The following is a 21668-nucleotide window of genomic DNA, read 5'->3' on the forward strand; positions in this document are numbered from 1 at the left end:
GAGGGGCGGGGCGAGCGGGGAGAGCGTTGGGGAGTCCGGGTGAGCAGAGGGGCGGGGAGAGCGGGGAGAGCGGGGCGGGGGGACCGGGTGAGCAGAGGGGCGGGGTGAGAGGGGAGAGCGGGGGGGGGGGGGAGGGGAAGGGGCGGGGACAGCGGGGACAGCGGGGGAGGGGAGGGGGACAGTGGGGACAGCGGGGGGACGGGGTGAGCTGGGGGTGGTGGTGAGCAAGGGGCGGGGTGAGAGGGGAGAGCGTGAGGGGGGAAGGGGCGGGGACAGCGGGGGGGGCGGGGAGAGCAGGGGGGGTGGGTGAGCTGGGGGGGTCGGAGGATCGCGGGGTGGGGGGGCGGGGGGGAGAGTGGGAGGCGCCGGGGTGGGATAACCCAGGTCCGGGCGCGGGGAGAGCGGGGGAGGGGTGGGGGTGGGCGCCCTCGTAGATCACGGAGCCCTGAAGCATCTGGCGGCCCATTTTACAGATGGGGAAACGGAGGCTCAGAGGTCGCAGAAATAGCCGGCGCGCGGTTTTCCAGCGAGGCCCGAGCTGACGGGACAGTCTCCTGGGCGGGGGGCGGGGGTCGAGGGTCGCGGAGCTGAACCAGGAGAAGCTTAGAGACTAGAAGCTTAGGGACCCCTGCCCCACCTGAATGCCTGGTCCTGTCCGTTGCAGATGAGATGAGAAAATAGAGCAAGGCGGGGGGAACCACCCCTTCTGGGGGTGGGAGGGGGGATGGCGAGGGATGGGGAAGGAACACTTCTGAAAGAATGAGGGCATTTTTTTCATGCGCCAGGGAAGGGATGTTTCCGAGCCGCCAACCCCATTACGATTCTGTTCTTGTCAAAACTGACATTCGGTCGTTTGTTTTTTATCCTGAGTCCCCAGAGTTGACCTGCATCATCACTGTCCTTGAAACCCCCACGTGGGCCCAGGGCAGGGTGGGGGGTGCGTGGAGGATGCACCGCAAGCCCCACCGGGCCCGTCACCCCCGCTCATCCTCTGCCCGGGAGCCGAGAGCCCAGCCGACTCCACCTCCCCAGGGGATGCTCCGTCCCTGGCAGGAAATGGCCGGCAAGGTGCCTCCAGACTCAAGAACGTTCAAGAAAGATGAAACATGGAGGCCTCTACCCTAGTGGGTTAGAACAAGAGCTAAGGGAGAACGCGTGGAAATGGCCAGAGTGAAGATGCTCAAACACCCGGAGAGGCTTCCAGAAATGCAGACTCCCAGGCACAGACCGTGGTCACAGATTCTGGGATGTGGAGCCTGACCCAGGAAGCTGCATTTGCTACAAACTCGGCCCAAACCCTGTTTTGTGAAGTTGAATGCAGTGACCTTCCCCAGAGCCTAGCTCTAGAAATCTCTTCCAGGGCCTCACACAGCCTAGAAGCTTCCGCCTGGGTTAGTCCCCCACAACCAGAAACACCCTAGGCTTGAAGTTTGAGGTTTGAGCACGGAAACCCGGGCCTGAGGGATAACAGCGTCACAGGAACAGGGACCGTCAGCCTCAACACTCCGGGGCCTTTTTGGTTCAGGGCCTTTTCACTTACTGTCCCTCTCCCTAGAAAGCACTTCCACCAGGGTCTCCTTCACCTCCTTTAGATGTTTACTCAAACACTGCCCTACTTAAAGTTCTTAAAAAACAACAACAACAACAACGAGGGGGCAGGTGGCTGGCAACCCATTCCACGTAATGAAGCCCCGGCCATCTGCCCACAGCAAAACAAAACAGAACAAAACAAGCCCAATAAACAAGAAAGAGCAACAAGAACAGCCAAACAAAATAAAAACCTCCACACTCTATCCCTCTTCTCGTCTGACCGCTTATCATCTAACATCCTACGTTATTCATTTCACTTTATTTCTGTCTCCGGGCCCTACCCTCCATGAAACTAAGCTCCATGAGGGCAGGGATTTTTTTTTTCTTCTGTTTCGGTTACTGCTGTATCACGGTCCCTTGAACAGTGCCTGAGTGAGCGAGTGAGTGGGGGGCAGCCCTTGACACCCGCCCACAGCCTGGCTTCCCCCTTCTTGGGCTGCAGAGCTGATCTGTCCTATCTCAGGAGACTGGCTGGTCTAGGCAGCTGCCCAGGCGCTGGGCTCTCGGGAGGCCTGAGCACCCCCCCTCACCTGTACCTCCACCTCCACGTGCGTCTCTAGTTCAATTCTTGTCCTCAACATGAGTGGAGGATGCAAACTTGCTTCCTGCCAGGCGGACCCTAATGGAAGCAAGGCTGGCCTTGAGTGGGAGCAGCCCCTGGCCTCAGAGAGTCTTTGAGAGGTCATATGTCGCCAGTGGCCCACTCCTCTGAACACTAAACTGAGAACAAAGCTGACGTTCCGTCCAACGGGAGCAGAGACTGCTAAATCTTGACTGGACTCCCCTCCCCACAAAATGCCAGTTATCTCAAAGGCTGTGTAAAATCCTTGAAACACAGTAACAAGCAATCCACTTTAACTTAAAAAAACAGAAACCACCCCAATAACTTGCGCTGATTGCTTGGACTGAGACAGTCGTAACTTGCAATTGAGCCATGATGGGGTCTTAAAAATACTGCTCCTGAAGGAGAAAGTAGAGGTTTCTAGATTATATGGGCTCCTTGGTGATGCTTATAATCCATCAGTTTTATTCTGCTGTGCGTGGCTACCAAGGCCAGATGGCATCGTGACTCGTGTCGGAAGTGCTGGCGTTGAAGGGCCGGGTGTCGAGTCCCAGCTCGGCCGCTCCCAGGTGGCCTCACACCGGTGGGCCTGAATGCTGGGATCTGTGGGTTTTCCGCCCGTTGGGTGGGCGCTGTCTCAGTCCTTCCTGGGGGTCACCTCATTTGAATCTCACGATCAAACACCCAGAACAGGGCTGCTGCAGAAAAGACCTAAAAAAAAAAAAAAAAAAAAAAAAAAACCCAAAATACCAAACCAACCCATTGCTGCTGATCATTGTTTCTAACAAAGCATTCCCATGTTGGCAGGAAAACAGGGCTCAGGAACATGGAGCAATGTGCCCAAGGTCGTACAGCGAAACAATCTGGCTGATTAGAAGGTAGGTGAGCATGACTGCAGAGGGGCACGTCCCAGGGACCACAGGTGACCCAACCACAAGACGGTCCTTGCTCCCGTCATCTCTGACCTGGCCGGGCTCCTGTCTGCCCTGAAGGCCCCTCCCGGCCCCGCCTGGCAGTGCCCGAAGCAGGGAGAGAAAGGGGCCAGCCGGGCAAGGGGCCTGCTGCCAACCTTGGTGGCCCAGACACTGGGAGGAGCTCTAGAACCTCGTTCCTTGTCAGCCACCTTCCCTGGGCTGTCCTTGGCTGGGGAGGCCACAGCCATGGCCCCCCTGTCCCCGGACCTGCCTGTACTTCTGGTGCCTTTGCGTTCCAAATGGAAATGAAGGCAGGGAGGCTGGCCTGGCCTCTACAGGCCTCTACGGCCTCTACGGGGTCAGGGAGAGTCGGAAAGAGAGGGAGAGCAGGAGCAAGGGAGAGCACGAGGGAGAAGGAGCGCGACCAGCAGGAAGCTGCCGCGCAGGATGACAGAGGGGAGCACAGATGGCCTGGAGGCTCCCGAGCCACCAACAACCCGGCCCTTCAGTTGGGGGACGTGGGGTTTTATTTACTGACCCACACCTACACACGGGCACAAAGGTACATTCAAATCAAAGAAAGGGGACCTTGCGCCACCCTCATGTCCCCTTCCCTGGACGGACCGTGAGAAAACACACAGCCTGGGAGGTTTTCCCCACCTGGACTCTTGTGCTGGTTCGTGGCCTCTGTTTCTCTTGCGAATCTGTCCCCAGAGTCAAGGCCCCTTAGCTCCCCGGGCTTTGCCGCGGGAGTGAGTGTGCGTGTTCTGTTTGCAACCTAGGTGTGCTGATCCCGCAGCGGGTGTGTCCTTCTGACACACGCGTGTGGTCCGCGCCTCACTTCTGCTGCCCATCCGCCTGTCTGGACCCGATCGAGAGGGTTCAGGGTCAGTTAAGCGCAAACCGTGCCCCGGCACCACGGACTCGCTGTGTGTTTGCAACAGCTGAGTGTTGGGGTTGGTGTGTTTGTTTTGTTTTCTGGCTGGTGTGGGAGGACAGCCCAAGGTCACAGACACCCTGGGGGGAGGCTTGATTTGCATCAAGACTCAGTCCCAACCCAGAGCAAACCTGACCTCTGACCACCTTTTTGCCCTCTGCCCTGGGACCTTTCTAGGTGTGCATGTTGGCGAAGGGCTGGGCTCGCTGCCCTCATGTCCCCCGGAGGGATTCCTGAGGACCCACCTGCTCTCTCTGGGGTGGTACCTGCTGGGCAACTCCATAAATTCTACTTTCAGGCATCTGGACAAACAGACCTCTGCTATTTTTTTGCGAGTAACAATGAACCTTTATGGACGTGGTTAGCAAAACCAGCTGATGTGTATCTAGTCGTGTTGAGTGCCCGCCACTGTGCCATGCACGGTTTCATCCAACTCTTAGCCCAAACCCATTTTGCAGAAGGGGGCACAGAAGAGTCAGGTGACTTGCCGGCTTACAGATCTCGCAAGAGGTCAGGCTGGGATCCTACTCCAGAATGCCACATTTTTGGTAAACTGTTGATCGAAAAAGAACACATTTTGAAATATTGAAAAGTGCACCAGTCATAAGTGGGCACTTGAAGAATTTCCACAAAGCGCATGCATTCGCCTAACCAGAACCCAGATCCAGGAGCAGACTGCCACCCCCCAGAAGACTCCCCGTGCTCCCTTCTGCTCATTACCCACCCACCACCCCGATCTCCAATATCGTAGATTAGTTCTGCTTGATTTTGAGCTTATTTGAACGGAAGTATACAGATTCCCGTCTCTGCCTGGCTTTTTCACTCGACGTGATGTTTGTGGGCTTCAGCCTTGTGGTGTCATGTCACTGGCTCGTTCATTCTCACTGCCCTCCTGCATTCCAGGGTAGTAGTTATCTGTTCGTGTTCATAACAAATTACGACAAACATAGTGGCTCAGAACAGCACACCCTTATGTCACAGTTTCCGTCCGTGGGTCAGGAATCTTGCCACTGCTGAGTGGGCATTTTTGCTCAGGGGCTCTCTCGGGCTGCACCAAGGGGTTGGCCAAGGCCAGCAGTCTCCTCTGAGACTTAGATGGGGAAGGATCCACTTTCAAGCTCATGGGGTTGTTGGAAAGATTCAGTTCCTTGAGGATTGTTGGACTGAGGGCCTCACCTCCTCGCTGCCTGTTAGCGGGAGCTCCCCACTCTTTGTTTGCCGTGTGGGCCTCTCCCTAAGGTGGCCTGCTTCTGGGAGTCAATGGACGGAGGCTCCTGGTGAGATGCAAGTTACCCTTTCCTGTAACGTGATCACAGAAATGACACATCCCATCCCCTTTGCAGCATTGTGCTGGTTAGAGATAAGGTACGGGTCCCACCTACACTCAAGGGGAGGGGATTACTCAGAGGTGTGAACACCGGCGACAACTGGGGGCCATTGCATATGTCTTTGGGGTATGCCTACGTGCAAGTACCTCCTGGGTATACACCGAGGAGTTGAATGGCTGGGCCTCGGAGCACCCAGACGTCCAACTGTAGACGATCCCTCCAAACATTTTTCCAAAGTGCAGGTACCATCTACAACCCTGGAGCAGGTAGGTGTGTGAGCATTCCAGCCAGAGCACCTGCTTTCCAATACCATCCTCCCCTCTCTCCTTACTGAGGGCCCTTGACCTGGGGTTCCTCTGGACAGGAGGTCCTAAATCTGGTCCTATGTCAGAATCACCAGATTTCGGGGTCACATCTTCAGACTTGCTGATGATCTGGGGGCTAGAATATAAACGGAAAGGTACGCTCGGTGCGGCGGGGATCCTTGTCTTCTTCCCTGATGTGTCCTTGGCGCCAGGAGCAGCAAGGATGTCAGACCCACGCGACCTGGGCTACGGCTGGCCTAGCGGCTGCCCGGCCTCAGAACCCTCCCGGTGTCAGGTCCAGGGGCCTCAGTTTCCTCCCGCGGAAGCGGATGTGAGCCCCACCTCTTCAAAAAGCCTCTCGGTTTATCCAGTTTGGGATGACCTCATCGTGTGTCACCCTCGGCCTTGTTTTCTGGAGGTTTCCCAGCACCGTGCTGCTGTCTGCATTCTTTTATCCTGCGAACAGTGCTCCTATTTTCTGCTTCGGGTCATTCCCGTCACATGCTCTTTATCTTCCTTCCCGAGCAGATCAACCTCGTGCCCCTCTAGACGGTTCTTCTCAGGTTTCCCCTGAATCATTTCGTTCAGTCCAGATACGGCAGCTCTTCCTCCTTCCTCACCGCACTCAACATAGACCCTCTCTTTTCCCCAGAACAACCGCTCTTTCTTTCCAATCCCTCACTTCGGTCCTCGTCTTTCACCATGTTTTTCTGACTTCTCCTGAGAACCGATTGTTTTTTGAAATTCAAGTCTCAAAGATCATCCCTTCTGATCTGGGTCTGAATTTGGATCCCGGTCAAGAAGCACAGGGGACAGGAATGCTGCTGGGTGGTCAGACTCCTGGGCAGAAGGGCTGAGGGCTCAAGGGGGCATCAGAGGGACGTGGGGCAGGGGAGGGAGGGAGGTTCTCCTGCTGTGGGGTGGGACTTGGGGGGAGGCCCCCGGGAAAGGCTCTTCTAAGAAAAAAAGGAGGCTTTTTAGCTTAGTCTTGAAAGATGGGTAGGATTCTAGGTGACAGGAAAAAAAAGATTCTAGGTGGTTGAGCAGGGAGAGATTATACAGAAGAAAGGAAGAGAGGCCAAGAGACCGGGAATAGCGTGGGCCCATCGGGTAGGAGGGGAGGCCAGGAGCTGAGACTGGAAACCGAAGGCCCACGTCAGCCCTCAGACATGTGTGTTTGGCCTTCATAGCATGTTAAAGACTTTTTAAGTAGTTGCTGAAGGGTTTGGCCTCTTTCTGTGGAGTGATGGAGAAACCAATTCCACCTGGTGTCAGCATGAAAGCAAAGTCACTGGTTAGCATAAATGACAAGTCTAGAGAGAACAGGTGGGCTCAGGCCCAAGGGATGTCATCAGTCCCTGGCCTCTCTTCAGCTCTCAGTGATGCTTTTTAGCCACGGGGATCTGAGTTTAGATAGAATCTCTGTATCATGGTCACAAAAGGGCTGCCATAGCTCTTGCCCTTACAGCTTCTCAGCCTTGAATCCCATGGGGAAGAGTGAGGGTCTTTTCCCCCAAGTTCCCCCAAAGGCCTCACTGCTTCTCATTTCCTCTGATTGGGGAACAGGCCCATTCCTGAGCTGATAATCGAGGCCAATAGGCTGCTCTGCTCTGACTGGCTGGGCTTGAGGCACATGCCTCTTCCTGTGGCCAGAGATGGTGTCCACACAGCCTCTGAGAGATGGGCTGAGACGTGGTCCCCAAGGGGGATCATAACACCATAGTATTTGTAGAAGACGGGTACCGGGTGACAAAAATTTCATGGTGGCCAACGTGTCCAGACCATTTTAATTTACATTAAAATCTGGATTCATGCCTTTTCTTGGAAAATGGGGACCCGGGCTGCATTCTCGCAGGTGGGTCAGCAGCCTGTGAGGGCAGAGCAGGGGCTGCCCTCCTGCAATACGGTCTGTGTTTCCCTGGCCGCCGCACCACTCCTATTTCCTCTCTGGCCCCTGGGAGCACTTTGGTTTTCATCCCCAGCGTAATTTGATTCTATAAATAAATCTGTTGCTCCCATCAGAAAGGCAGTGCCCAAAGTACGGGGGTCACATAGCAATTCTTGTGCTCCCTTAAAGTCCTGAGGGCACATGCCTACCATTTTTGACAGCCTCATTCCCTGCTCATGTGTAAATCCCTCTTTAGAAAGGATCTAATATGTGGTGATTTTAGAAGCTGCATCTGAGAATTTCAGTGTCTGGAGTCCCCGGGGGGGGGGGCGGGTGGCGCGTGGTGGTGGGGTCTCGATCCCTTGTCTGCTTCAGCCCGCTCTGGCTCATACTGACTTGTTTCTCAGACATATAGCGATTTGATTTTCATCTCATTTGTGCCTGAACGTGACCTGTGGGACTCCTGAGGGTGCTGATCCCAGGCTGCCTTCCTCTTAGGAAAGCTTTTTGTTGGGTTCAGCGGGATGCCAGGGATGCTGATAACCTGTGACCACTTACACTGACTCCCTTCGCTTGGAGTTTCCCCGCTGGACAATTTGCACCCCAGACCCACGTGGTTACAGGTCTTCCAGGTGACAGGCATCTTTATTATTATTGTGGCCGTAATTAATTTTTCCCCTCCAGGCCCACACTGAAAACAGACAGACTGCCTCCTAGGCTCCCTTTTCTAGCAGCCGAGGAAAAAAAAAACTTTTCAAGCCCTCCCTTTGCCGGGATGTACAGCACCTTTGAGGATGCTGGTTCCATCTGGGCACCTGAGCCTTGGCTAGCCCGCTGGGCAAAGGTCCTAGTCCTAACCTCCCATTTCTGGCACCTGTTAGCTTCCCACATTGGTAGAGGCGTTTATTTATCTATTTACACTGTGGTTGTAGCTCACTCGACCTGTGCTGTATGCTCGCATGTTCCTTTGAGACTGCTTACATTAAAAACCTGTTTTTATTTATTTTGTTTGTTTGTTTGTTTGTTTATTTATTTCATGGGACTTTTGAAATATACCTGAGAGTAGAGAAAGGGTATAATTCAATGAACTTCAAGGACCCATCATCTCACTTCAATAGTTTCCCAATCTTCTTTCATTTCATTTTTTCTTCCTTTTTGATTTTTTTTTTTTCTGGATCCACATAAGCATTTAAGGCAGATTGTGTCATTTCACCCACGGATACTTCCTAACCGAAAGGAAGATCCCACCCCTTTACAGTACCTGCCACCCCTCACCCCCACACATTGTCACACTGAACAATACTTATAATTTCTGAATATCGTCTAACATCAGTCCATGCTCACATCTCCCTGATTCTCTCAAAGATATTTTTTCACAGTAGGTTTGTTAGAACAAGATGCAGACAAGATCCACACATTACATGTGGTTTTTGTCTCTGAAATCCCTTTTATTCTGTAAAGGCAACCATTCTTCCCACCTGTGCGCCACCCCCCTCCCCCCCATTTTTCAGCCACTGATTTATTGGAGAAACTAAGTCCCTTGTCCTGTAGCATATTCGCATCCTGGATGTGGCTGATGGCTTCCTCATGATTTCCATTGACTTGTTCTTTTTTTTTTTTTAATATTTATTTATTTATTCATGAGAGGCACAGAGGAAGCAGCAGAGACACAGGCAGAGGGAGAAGCAGGCTCCCAGTGGGAGCCCAATGTGGGACTTGATCCCAGGACCCTGGGGTCACACCCTGAGCTGAAGGCAGATGCTCAACCCCTGAGCCACTCAGGTGCCCCACTTCACGCCCATTAAACCACAGCTCCCCATTCCCCTGACAACCACCCATCTATTTTCTGTTTCTGTGAATTTGACTAAGTGCCTCGCATAAGTGGAATCATACAGTATCTGTATGTCCTGAGCACACAGGTTTATTTCACTGAGCATCATGCCCTGAAGGTCCATCTGGGTTGCAGCAGGTGTCAGAATTGTCTTCCTTTTTAATAATATTCCTGAATAATATTCCATTGTATGTAGGTACCACATTTTGTTTACCCATTCATTCATTGATGGACACTGGGACTCATCAACTTTTTAACTAATAGTTTTAGTTTTTTTTTTTTTTAAGATTATTTATTTATTTATTTATTTATTTATTTATTTATTCATGAGAGACACACAGAGAGAGAGACACAGGCAGAGGGAGAAGCAGGCTCCTTGTAGGGAGCCCGACATGGGACTCGATCCCTGGTCTCCAGGGTCACGCCCCGGGCTGAAGGCAGGCACTAAACCACTGAGCCACTGGGACTGCCCCAATTTTAGCTTTTTTTGAATATCATTCTCTAGATCCACTATTTCCTTTGGGGTTGCTAAGTTGTGACTTTTCTGATTGCTATTCATTTGGTAATTATTAGCTAGAATTCTTTGAGAAAGAAGGGTTTTCCTTCACTATTTATCATAAAATACGACTTGTTCAGGAAAGGCAGAACGAAGGATCGGTTCTTTCTTTTTATGTGTCAATATTCAAAGTGAGAAGCAACTGCCAAGGCGACTGATGACTTTTTAAAAAAATTTCATTAGGAATCTTTGATTCAAAGATCTGCAGGGGTGCCTGGGTGTCTCAGTCAGTTGGGCTTCCCACTTTTGATTTCGGCTCAGGTCATGATCTCGGGGTCATGGGATTGAGCCCTGCGTGGGGCTCTGTGCTCAGTGCGGAGTCTACTTGAGATTCTCGCTCTCTGCCCCTGCCCCATGCTCTCTCTCTCTCTCTCTCTCTCAAAACCAATGTATTAATCTTTTAAAAAGTTGTAGATGTGTCCCAGCCCATTGAAGCCATTATTTGGATTGAGTGTCACACTATGCCATCTCAGGGGTCTGCTGAAATGGGCTCTGTGTCCTTTGTTTTTCCCCGTGGAAACCACGCAATCGTTATTTACAGCCCTCCACGTTTGTACCCCATTGGGGTAGTCTTTAGGTAAACATCTTCGTCTTAGTTTTCCTTCTCTGTACGAGGAAGCTCATCCCTAGATGAGCTCTAGAGCCTTCCTGCCCAAAACTCTACTTTTTTTTTTTTAAATGGAAATGGGTTTCTTTCTTTCTTTTTCTTTTTCTTTTTTTTTAATTTATTTATTCATAGACACACAGAGAGAGGCAGAGACACAGGCAGAGGGAGAAGCAGGCTCCCTGCAGGGAGCCCGATGCGGGACTCGATCCCGGGTCTCCAGGATCACACCCCAGGCTGCAGGCGGTGCCAAACTGCTGCACCACCGAGGCTGCCCAAAACTCTACTTTTTGTAGCATTTCCACATATAGTTTGCTCATTGGGCTCTCCCGAGTCTTGTCACCCGAGGCAACTGTCAACATCTTCACTTGACAAACATGGAAATTACCACCTGAGCGATAACATTTTTTCCAATTTCCCATCCCACATTCTTCCCACTAGACTTCAAGCTCTGGTTCTCAGTCGGGGATATTTTGCATCCCAGGGGACTTGTGACAATGTCTGGAGACCTTTTTGATTGTCACGCATGGGAGAGGCTACTGGCACCTAGCTGGGAGAGGCCGGGGTTGCCGCTAAACATCCAATGGTGCGTAGGACAGCACGCTCCCCACCCCACATCGATGTCATCCAGCTCCAAGGGTCAATAGTGCCAGAGTCGAAAAAACCCTGACTTGCATATTCCTTTCTAACCCAATGTTTATTCAATGAAAGGATGTATAAAAATGTACACATCTGAGAATTCAAGGATACACGAATCACAATGATAGGACAGCCTGTTCCTAACATGTCCATAGATACATTCTCCTACGTTTCCCCTCCGGTCTTATTTCTGGCTCCTACTCTGCCCCTTGAGACTGTTCTATTATTGGCCTAAAGGAAGATTAATGGACAATTTTTATTGCTTTCAGGCCAATGGGAAAACTTAACGCATTCATTTTTTTTTTCCCTCTGACCTTGGAAAATAAACATCACAATCAAGTTTTATCCCTTATAGTAGTCAGCTTTTTTGGGGTCGCATTTCTTTGCCATTTTGATCAACTGGATGTTTTCAATAAACCTTGCATTACCTTTAAAATTCATTAAAGTTATGGCTCATGGCTTTTCCCCCATATCTCTTTTTCTGCTGCATTTGTACTGAATTAAAACAACCCACTCGGTGGTGGACTAGTACATGAATGCGATTTTTAAAAAGAGAGCTAATTCATCAGAAACAATAAATGCAGCTTTTTATTTAACTGGCTCAATTTTTCAACTGTATTTTATTTTTTTTAAAGATTTTATTTATTTATGCATGAGAGACACGAGAGAGAGGCAGAGATGTAGGCAGAGGGAGACGTAGGGACTCCATCCAGAAGTAGGGACTCCATCCCAGGACCCTGGGGTCACGCCCTGAGTCAAAGGCAGATGCTCAACCACCGAGCCACCCCGGGGTCCCACAGTGTTTCAGTTTTAGGTGAGGCAGGTGCACTTATTCACTTGCTTATATCAAGTTTCACACACTTTCTCTTATAAACACCTGCTTACAGTGTGTCTAGTTGCTACCACGTTGTTACATTATCTTTCCCTCTTTTGTGTTTTGTTAAAGTAGATGCTAATAATTTCTCTTGACTGGGCACAACTGCCAAGATGCTTTCTAAAATAAGACATCTTGAGGATAAATAGAACATTTTTGGGTTTGAAGTTTCCAGGCACCTCTCAAAGTTTATACGGTACTGAGCCCAGCTCATCCCTGAGAAGCATACTGTATTACTGACATCTTTTTTTTTTTTTTGAGAAGAATTACATTCCAGAAAAGATCATGCTGTAATTTTTGCTTCTCAAATTATATCCTAGTTGTTTTATTTTGAAATATAGCCTTCATTAGCCTTTTAAGTATCCTAAACTTTCTTAAAAATGTATTTGGGTTTGTAAATACTACTGACTATTCTCTTTCCCACATCCTTTAAATGATAGTTAATAAATTTCAGTGGAGAGTTTTAATGCCCAGAGCAGGGACTGGGGATGGAGAAAAAGAGGAGAGACCTATTTATATCATGCTGTAGAGAATGAGATTTACAGTTCTGGATTGGGGACACTTTGTAAAAGTGACAGTTTTTTCTTTTCCTTAAAGTAAAATCATAAATATCATACTCAGGCTGATCTTCAAGGATAGTGTTTCTTGGTTTTTGATGGAGCTGACTCTGGGTGGCCAGGCTCTACCCTCAGAGTCCTCACTGCCCAAGAGAATGGATCTTCCTATGTCTAGGGCAGGATTTGTCAACCTGGGCGGTTGACATCACTGTAGGATGTTTAGTAGCATCCTGGCCCCACCAGATGCCCGAAGCAGCCCCCTTACTGCCACTGTAACATTCCAAATGGCCCCTGGGCAGCAAAGTTAATCCTGGGGGAGAACTGCTCATCTAAGGTGAAGATGTCTAGTTCTGGCATTTGTGTGATTGTTTAACAGTGTCACTGGGAGCTGAGGATGTTTCATCCCATGTTGTGCGGTGTCCCCCATCTCTCATTTGTAAGTGCACTTGTGGGTGGCATATAGAGTTCACCTGGATATTCCAGGATACCCTCATCTCAAAACCTTTAACTTAATCACACCTGCAAAACCTTTACCTTGTAAGGTAACATTCTCAGATCATAGGAATTAGGTCCTGATTATCATTTGGGGTTACCATCCAGCCCACTACAGGCCCCCAACCTTTCTCCCTCAAGGAAGGTCTAGGCTGGGCAGATGCCCCACAGGATGATCTACTACAGCCCACATTGAGGGACATTTCTATCATTTGGAACCTTGCTGTTCTCCTTTTTAAATATGTATTTAAAAGGGGCAGAGGGAGGGAGAGAGAATCTCCAGCTGATTTCTTACTGGGCATGGAGCTCAATGTAGGGCTCTAACACAGCTCTATCTAGCCGGGGCTTGATCTCACGACCCTGAGATCATAACCTGAGCCCAAGTCAAGAGTTGGAGGCTTAGGGACGCCTGGGTGGCTCAGCATTGAGCATCTGCCTCTGGCTCAGGGCATGACCCTGGGGTTCTGGGATCGAGTCCCGCATCCGGCTCCCTGCACAGAGCCTGCTTCTCCCTCTGCCTGTGTCTCTGCCTCTCTCTGTGTGTCTCTCATAAATAAATAAATTTTTAAAAAATTAAAAAAAAAAGAGTTGGAGGCTTAACCAACTGAACTACCCAGGTGCCCTGCTAGTCTCCTTTTCTTTTTCCTTCTGTTTGTCTTCCCATCAGGAGGAAGCATAAAGAATAAGCAAAGAACAGGCCCAGCCCACAGATACATGGAGAGCCATAGGCTGGCAGGTAGTGGGCTGGGACCAGACCAGGCCTCTGGTGTCTTAGCCACCAGGCAGGTCCTTGCAGCTCCTTTGTCATAGATGGATTTGCAGAAGTAAAGTGAAAGAAAGGTTGGAATTTAGACCCTGTTGACTATCTGAGATAAGGAGGTGATTCACTCCTTACCTGCTCCCCCTTCCCTACTAAGCTTTCAGGGCCTCAGAATTTACTCTACTCCTAGCCATGCAGGCTCCACTTCATGCTCAGCAACACCGGGAAGGCAGCCTTGGACTCAGGTGTATCTTCCCAGACTCCCACTCCATGGGCAAGACCCCAGACGTCTCAGCAGCCAGCAGGCCCCTGGGCATTCTCATTAGCTGAACTGCTTTCCTGGGCTCCAGAGGGCAGGCACTTTGCCCTGTCCGTGAGGACATGCTGACCTGGCCTGCATGAGCATACAGCCCCTCTGGGCCGGGTTTCAGGAGGGGGATGTTGGGAGGTTGTTTAGGGAGGTAGGAGCTACTGTCTAAACAGCCACAATGTTCTCTTGAGCATTCAGTTTGATGGTGCAGCCCCAGCTCTTGGGAAGCACAGATCCTCCTTCCAAGTCGGAAAAAGCCCTTTACGCTGAGTCACACAGTAGAGCGTTGAAAGAACTCAGGCCCTGGAGCCAGACGGCCTGGGTTCAGACTCCAGCTCTGCTACTCACTAGCGATGTGACATGGGGCACTTTACCTAACCTGAGCCTCTGTGGGCTAACCTACCGAATGGCAGTGATACCAGGATGCAGATGAAATGGGGTAACGTACGTGAAATACTTAGCACAGCACCTGGTGATATGATCTGTTTTGTGCAGATTAGCAATTATTATCATCAGTGATGTTTCTCCCTATGAAGAGCTGCCATCCATGGGAATTCAGTGCCCAAATGTACTACATATAAAATATTTTATTATAAAAAGCTCAGTTGCACAGCATTTTAGAAGGAATAAAACATCTCCTACAGCTTTCCTTTCTCGCCCTTACGCAGGAGTCACCAGGAAAGCGTACCGGTAGAGGCTCTGATCTCATGCACCCCCGGGCCTTGGGCCCTCGGAGAACCAACAGCTTCAGGAGCTCCGAGAGAGCCCCACCTCGTCCATCAGCCTCCTGTTTCGCTTCATTCATGAAACAGCCCCACATCCTTTCCAGAAAGCCAAGTCACATCTCCATCCCGAGGCTCAGGACTCCGGTGAAGAAAGCAAAAGGCCTGTCTTGTTCTCTTTTTGAAACAAAACAGTCCTAGTGGAAGCAAAACAAAATCACAACCTAAACCAGCTGCTAGGTGTCCTGTCCTGATTGGAAAGAGAAGTGTTGTCGCCAACAACTCAAGAGTTGGGGAAGAAGGGCGGGGGGAGGGGGTGCCCTGCGCCCCCCACGGGGTCCACGTCCCCAGCTCCGCGGAGGCAGCTCTTTCTGATGCACCTGCCACGTGTGGCTCGGCGGACGTCGTCAGTCCCTTGTCAGAGGACCCCCACCCCCCGTCCCCATCCCTGTCAATCTGTACATGTCCGGCCCCTCCGCTTCTCAACTGCAGCTGAAGTGGCTTCCCGGGGGTCCGTGGTGTGGAGGGTGAGCGCCCGGACCGACACACCTGCAAGCCCGTCAGTCAGGTGGCCGGGCGTCGGAAGCCTTCTCCTGGACCTCATCGTACTGCGGCGGGGGCGTCAAAGGCTCGATGGAGGGAGGAGGGACGTTTTTGTCGGGGAGGTTGATCCTGAAGTCTTTGAGGTGCAGCTTTTCGGATTTAATCCTTCGAACTTTCAGCGGCTTCAGGCGTTTGGCCAACTTGGAGTTCTGTCTGTCGGGTGGGTTCCCCGGGCTGGCGTCCGCGCTGGCCCTGGCGCCCGTGGGGCTGGTCTCGTCAAGCCCCGTCAAGGACTCGTAGGAGGGGAGAGAGATGCTCATCCTTGGGTTCTGGTCCCGCTCCCTCGCTTCCGAGTAGTTTGTGTTCATCACTTCCTCGTAACTGGGGACATAGTACCTGGAGGAGGCCTCCTCCTCCTCCTCCTCCTGGCTGCAAGACAACAACACCGACACGGAGAGCGTTAGCATGCGCCCAGGCCGCATTTAAAGTCACAAGGAGACGAACTCCGGATCCTGTGTCAGCACTGGGTCCTCATACACCAGCCTTGTGAACAACCAGTGGGTCCCAGAAGTAAGGAAAGCTAACACTTCAACTGTGTGCTATGAGTCAGGTACTGTTCTAAGTACTTTCAGGAAGTACTAAGTAACACGTATCAACCACTTTCATCTTCCTAACAAGGCTGTGAGTTAGGTACTATTTTTACACCCATTTGACAGAAGGGGAAACTGATACATCAAGGTTATGTATTTGACTTGGTCGTGTATTTAGGAAGAGGGAGAGCAGGAACTGGAGACCAGTTACCACAGGGACTACCCTGGATTATCTGGAAGCTGTAATACAAGGAAGTACTAAACCCCCTTTGCGTTTCAGGCTCACACTTAACCATATGCCGGATGGGCTGTTCTGGTGCCCAGCTGTGTCCGTTGGCCAAAGGCCACATAAACATGCATGAAACAGCTGCTGATTTGAGGCAAAATGCTTGTCCCCAGGTAGAGAAGGAACTTCCGTTATAAAATTTTATGTATTTCAAATATAATATATATATAATATTGTCTTCCAAGTTCACTATAAGGCTCAAAGGTCTTATCGTCAGGCTTATTCTCATTTGACCATTGAAAGAAAAAAACCAGAAAGCCAGGGTGTTTTTGTTTTTGTTTCTTTACACACATATAGGGAGTCATGCCATTAGCCATTTTCTAGGACTCTACACTTGACCCTGTGGGGTGATCATGGCCAACATCACCGTCCCCCTACCAGGTTGGTCCAGACCCTGCATGCATTGCCCTTGGGCATGTGTGTGCTCATGGCCAGGGTGGGTAGTTAAGGGTGACTTGATTTTCCTTCTTTGTTCTTTTCTGTATTTCCTAAGTTTTCTCGACTGTGCATGCACGATCTTTTATGATCAGAAAACGGATTTAGTTTTTCCAAACTAAAAACAACTCCCCTCCCTTCCTGCTAGAAAGATGACAAAGTCATAGAGAATAAATAAATAGCCCAGAAAAACAATAAAACCACCCCAACTCCTTCCACCTGGAGACAACCACCGTTAACCTTCTGTTGGACAACTTTCCCAACCTCCCTTTAATCCGACAGCTGCAATATTTGATGCGTTTAGAACCAGAGATGCTGTGTTATAACCTCCCTTTCTCACCGTGGTGTGTGTGGTCCCAAGTTAACAACTATAGAACTAAGGCTGTGCCACAGCCATTGATGGGCGTGCCAGATTGTAGCTTGAATGATGGCTATTTAGGCTGTTTCTCCATTTTTGCTATTCTAAGCAATGCTCTGATAAGCCCAAGGCACAAACCCCTTTGCACTTGTGTGATTTTTCCTCCCAAGGGTAAACTCTTAGGAACAGAACAGATAGGGACACGCATCTTCAATACCTCCTCTCACTGTGAAACAGGTCTTCAGAAAGGTGGTGTCAGTCAACACCCCCATCGGTGACCCAGTTCCCCACAGCTCTCCCAACGCCGGGGGCTGTCCGTTTTGGCCACTGAGATAGGCAAAGACTAATGACACCTTCCTTTTTTGCATTTCGGTGACTAATGAGGTTGAACATGTATTGTCTGAGCATCTATGAGAGGCTTGCTTGTATCCTTTGTCCATTTCCCTACTGGTGCGTTCACCTGTCATACTCATTCGTCGGGGCTCTTTTTATAATAGGGATGTCAGCCTTCATCATGTGTTCCCCAATTTATCGTTTGCCTCTTACATGTGTTCCTGGCATTTCTGGTCAAATAGAACTCTACTTCCCAACCCTTCCAGCACAAAGCATGTACAGCAGCACAGCATGCCGGAGTGAATGGACAAGCGGCCCCGTCTGGAGGCTCTGGCTGCCCCGGGGCCTCATGCAGCTCCCCTGCAGGTGTCAAAATCTCGATACGCCCCTAATCCATTCATACGACATTATCTGGGAAACTCTGAGATAGAAGTATGAAGTTACTTGGCAACTTGTACCCTGCTTTACAGAGTCTTAGGAGGGGGAGAATTAGAAAGGCAGAGTTTCCCAGACTAAAATAGCCTCGTTGGTGAACCCTATGAGTGTGTCCACCCCCCGCCCCCCGGTCAGGTGTGTGAGCATGTATAGGGGGTAGTCAGCCGGGCCTCACCTGTCTTCCTCTGGGGTGCGCGGCTCGACCCCCGGCGGGTGCTGGATGTGGGCCATCTCCTCGCCTTGCCGCTGCTTCCTCTTGTCCCGGATGCTGAGGCAGATGGAGAGCAGCAGGAGCATCACCCCGGCCCCGACCAGCACGTAGGCCACGGAGAAGGTCTTGCTCTTGAGAATGCCGCTGCCTATCTCTGTCTTGTTCCCCTGGGCCGTCGGCTTTTCGGAGGCGCTGAAGCCGGGCACCAGGTTCCACATGGCCATGATGACTCCGAGAACCAGCATCCCCAGGCCGATGGCGGTGAGCGCGTAGTGGGAGCCGTTGGCCTTCGACTGGGCCATCATGCCACTGGGAGCAGGGCGAGGCCCGGTTCAGAGAAAGAAAATAAATAAACGAGAGTAGCAGCAGCAGCAGCAGCAGCAGCAGCAACGAGAACAACAAAATCCCTAGTGCCACGTTAGAGACCCAGCAGCCGCGCTCTCGAGGGCCGCCGTCGAGCCGATGCGGGGCAGCCCCGCGTGGACAGCTACGGCCGAGAGTTCTGGAAGGAAAGCAGGAAGGAGAGGGAGATCAGTGGGGATTCAGGCCGCTTCCAGGAACACAGCGGCTGTCTCCCTAACTCCTGGTGGAGCTTCGGAGCGGGCCGGGCCACGGGCTCGGCGGGGCCTCGCCGTCGATGCGTTCCAGATGTCTCACGCTGCGCCGGCTCCTCCGGGAGCCCGTGGCCCGATGTCAGACCCGCCTACCCCACCCGAAAAGGAAAAGCCAGACCTTTCCATGCAGGAGGCCAGAAAGGTCGGGTCCTGAAAACATTTTGTGGAATTTAGGGAAGTGCAGTAAAGTCCAGCTCAGAGCGAAGGACGACGGGGCCCACATCGCCAGGGCGACGGGCATCGGCGGTGATCCGTCCCACTCCGCATGGCCTGCGGGCTGCTCCCCACCCTCTGCGGCTCCCCGGTTCCCGCGGTGGGAAATCCGGTCCCCTATAGTCACACCTGTGACTGCCCCTCGGCCTCCATCTCTCACCTCGCCCTTCCAGCACTTCTGCAGTTCTCTGGTCCCTCCCCCCGACCCCAAGCCACACTCTCAGCCGCCCCTTCTGTGGGTTCCCACAGGCCCCCAGTGACGACTGTGGCCAGTCTCTCTCTTCCCGTGACACATCTCCTCCATCCCTGTGCCGGGATACAGCAGGGCTCCAAACACATCTGCAGCATCAGATGCAGGATAGACCAGAATAGGGCTCGCCTCCCTTCAGCTACACAGAGTTTTGCTTTTCTTAAAGGGGCAAAATCATGGCTATTCCTCACCTTAGCTGCTGGCCAAGAAACTCTTCCCATGAAGCAGCTCAGAGACCTTGTGCTAAAGGGAGCAGCCCACGGTCCTGGGATTCCACGGCCATCTGTTGGCCGGGAGAGTGGGCCAGAGAAGCAGGTCACCTGAAGGTTGAGCTCAGAATACTTTCAGGGGCCAGGAGGACCAGCGAGCAGCACCCTTCCTGGCCGACTGCTCCTCAATACATTATTCCCAGGACAGCGACCTTTGCAGAACAGTAGAGCCTGACAGATGTTTGGATGGGCAAGGTCCTATTTTCAATTCTGCATTCTTTCCGATCTTTCCAGAAGGACGGCTAACCAGGCCACTTGAAATCTAATACTGCAGAGATATTTTCTCATCAAACAACGGGCTCGATCTGAATGTGGCCACTTTGTTAAAAAAAATATTCTAAAAATATTTGGGATAATATCCTTCATTGGCTTGAGGTCTGTTCCTTCTTTTTTTCATTCAACAAATATTTCCTGCGCATCTGCTAAGCAGCGTTGGGCAATGGATGGGCCACCAGTGAGCAAATTAAGGGTTAGTGGTGCCTCCAGGCCAGCAGGAAAAAGTCTACAAGGAATAATAAGAGAGTGGGAAGAAAGTCTAGAAACGAATTTGGTAGGTGGGTGTCCTAACTCAGGCTGGAGGGCGTATGGAAAGTCGGTGTGAGAGAGAGGTCCCATTTCATATAATAGGGTCTGCACCCTGACTGTGCTGTGCTGGGTGCATTTGTGCCTATGCACATATGCGTGCATCCTGGTGTGGGGACGTGTATGTGTAAGCACGCAGGGCACTGCCCAGGGGTCCCATCCCGCTGCAGACAGTTGCACTGGGTCAGCTGAAAAGCCCACCATACACACAAGGGTATTTGTTTCTCAAATATCACTCACAGCCAGCAAGGGAAAGGACAAGGGGTTTAACAGTTCTGCCAAATGGATCTGAGACCAGGCCAGAGGAGGGGAAGGGCTCACTGGTGCAGAGGTGCATCTCGAGGCTGGTGTGGGAAGCACGGGATGAGAAAGCCCATCACTGACCACCTGCTAGGGGCCCAACAGGTAGGCCTTGTCCCTAGGCTGCCAGTTTTCTAGACCACTGATCGGTGCCCCTTTTACCTTCCACCTTGCTCTCTGGACTCAAGCTTTGCCTTACCCTTCACATGAGTAAAACAGGCCCCTGGTAAGAGTCACTGACAGATGAAAATGTCAGGATTCAGACATTTGGGCCTGTTAAATTGTCAGTGATTGAAAACAGGCAATAATAGCCGGTGTGAGTAATGGTGTTGGGATAAGCAATTCTATAACAATTTTTCCAGATGGCAAATTTTGGCATTTATGGATCAAAAGTTACAAAAATGCTTATACCCTTGGGCTCTATAATTCTGACTTCTAAGAATTATGTACCAGGCAAGGATATTCATTGTAGCTTTATAGTAGCAAGAAACTAGAAAGTATTTAAAAAGCCAATAATCTGTATCTGGTTAAATAAAATACAGTACCTGTGCTTGTTCAATTATAGTTTCAAGCCAGCTAATGATACATTTTAAATTCAAACAAGGTTAAGAAAAACAACAACCCAGTATGTTCAGTGTGATTCTAATTTTTTTTAAAAAAATTCTATATACAGATCTAGATACGTGAATATATAGGAAGACTGGATGATCCTCCTTATGTCAAAATAAACAAGAGACAAAAGATTTCCATCTGGCAAACATGTATGTAAAAATCTCAGACAAATGGCACATTCCAAATTTAGCATGATTGCTTCTGAGAATAGAGAGGGCTTGGGAAGTGTACCTGTTACTCTATTTCTGTTTCTTGAACTAGTTTTAATCAGAACGTATTGGCCCAAGGCAACATAGCTTGGTGGTTCAACATCAATGTTGGAACCAGGCTCCCTGGGCTCAGATCTTCACTCTGAATTTTCCCAGCTGTGTGCCCTTGGGGAAGTTACTTAACCTCTCTGTGCTTCAGCTTCCACAACTAAAAAATGGAGATAAAAGCTTTCTAAGTATTCACCTCATAGGAGAGTTATGATAAGTGTAAATGTGCATAAAGCACCTACAATGATATGTGACTAAGCACATAGAAAGTTCTTATAGAAAAGTCTGTTGTTTAATAGTATTTAAAGCTTGCATTCCCAAAGGGGCGAGACAACCTTTAATGGGGGCAAAAATTCGTTCTTGGGGGTGGTGTAAAATAGTCTTAGATATTACAATGGTTTGTGGCCCGCTGCAATACATAAACAGACACAGAGCCTATCTGCAGCATTAAAATTTCATGGGGTGGGGGGTGAAGTAGGCGCATAATAAAAACAATATCTAAAAAGACTCT

General features: G+C 50.5%; 1 protein-coding gene and 1 long non-coding RNA gene across 10 annotated transcripts in view; one reads left to right on the forward strand and one right to left on the reverse strand.

The window, feature by feature from the left end:
- The first annotated feature begins 4 nt into the window (after positions 1-4).
- LOC144314902 (uncharacterized) lies at positions 5-21440 on the forward strand. The gene is made up of 3 exons (XR_013380746.1): positions 5-39; positions 2960-3030; positions 14816-21440. It is a non-coding gene; the product is annotated as an uncharacterized LOC144314902 (long non-coding RNA).
- Positions 14717-21668, reverse strand: part of TMEM51 (transmembrane protein 51) — a 55627-nt gene continuing 48675 nt past the window's right edge. For all 9 annotated transcript variants that reach the window (XM_077899542.1, XM_077899549.1, XM_077899544.1 and 6 more), the window contains 2 exons: positions 18025-18562; positions 14717-15841 (listed from right to left, as the gene is read on the reverse strand). In XM_077899542.1, coding sequence (XP_077755668.1) covers positions 15430-15841; positions 18025-18365 — 753 coding nt within the window. In that variant the 5' untranslated portion in view covers positions 18366-18562 and the 3' untranslated portion in view covers positions 14717-15429. The remainder of the gene's footprint in view (positions 15842-18024; positions 18563-21668) is intronic.

Source organism: Canis aureus, chromosome 5 (assembly GCF_053574225.1).
Source record: "Canis aureus isolate CA01 chromosome 5, VMU_Caureus_v.1.0, whole genome shotgun sequence".
In the NCBI taxonomy this organism is placed as follows: Eukaryota; Metazoa; Chordata; class Mammalia; order Carnivora; family Canidae; genus Canis; species Canis aureus.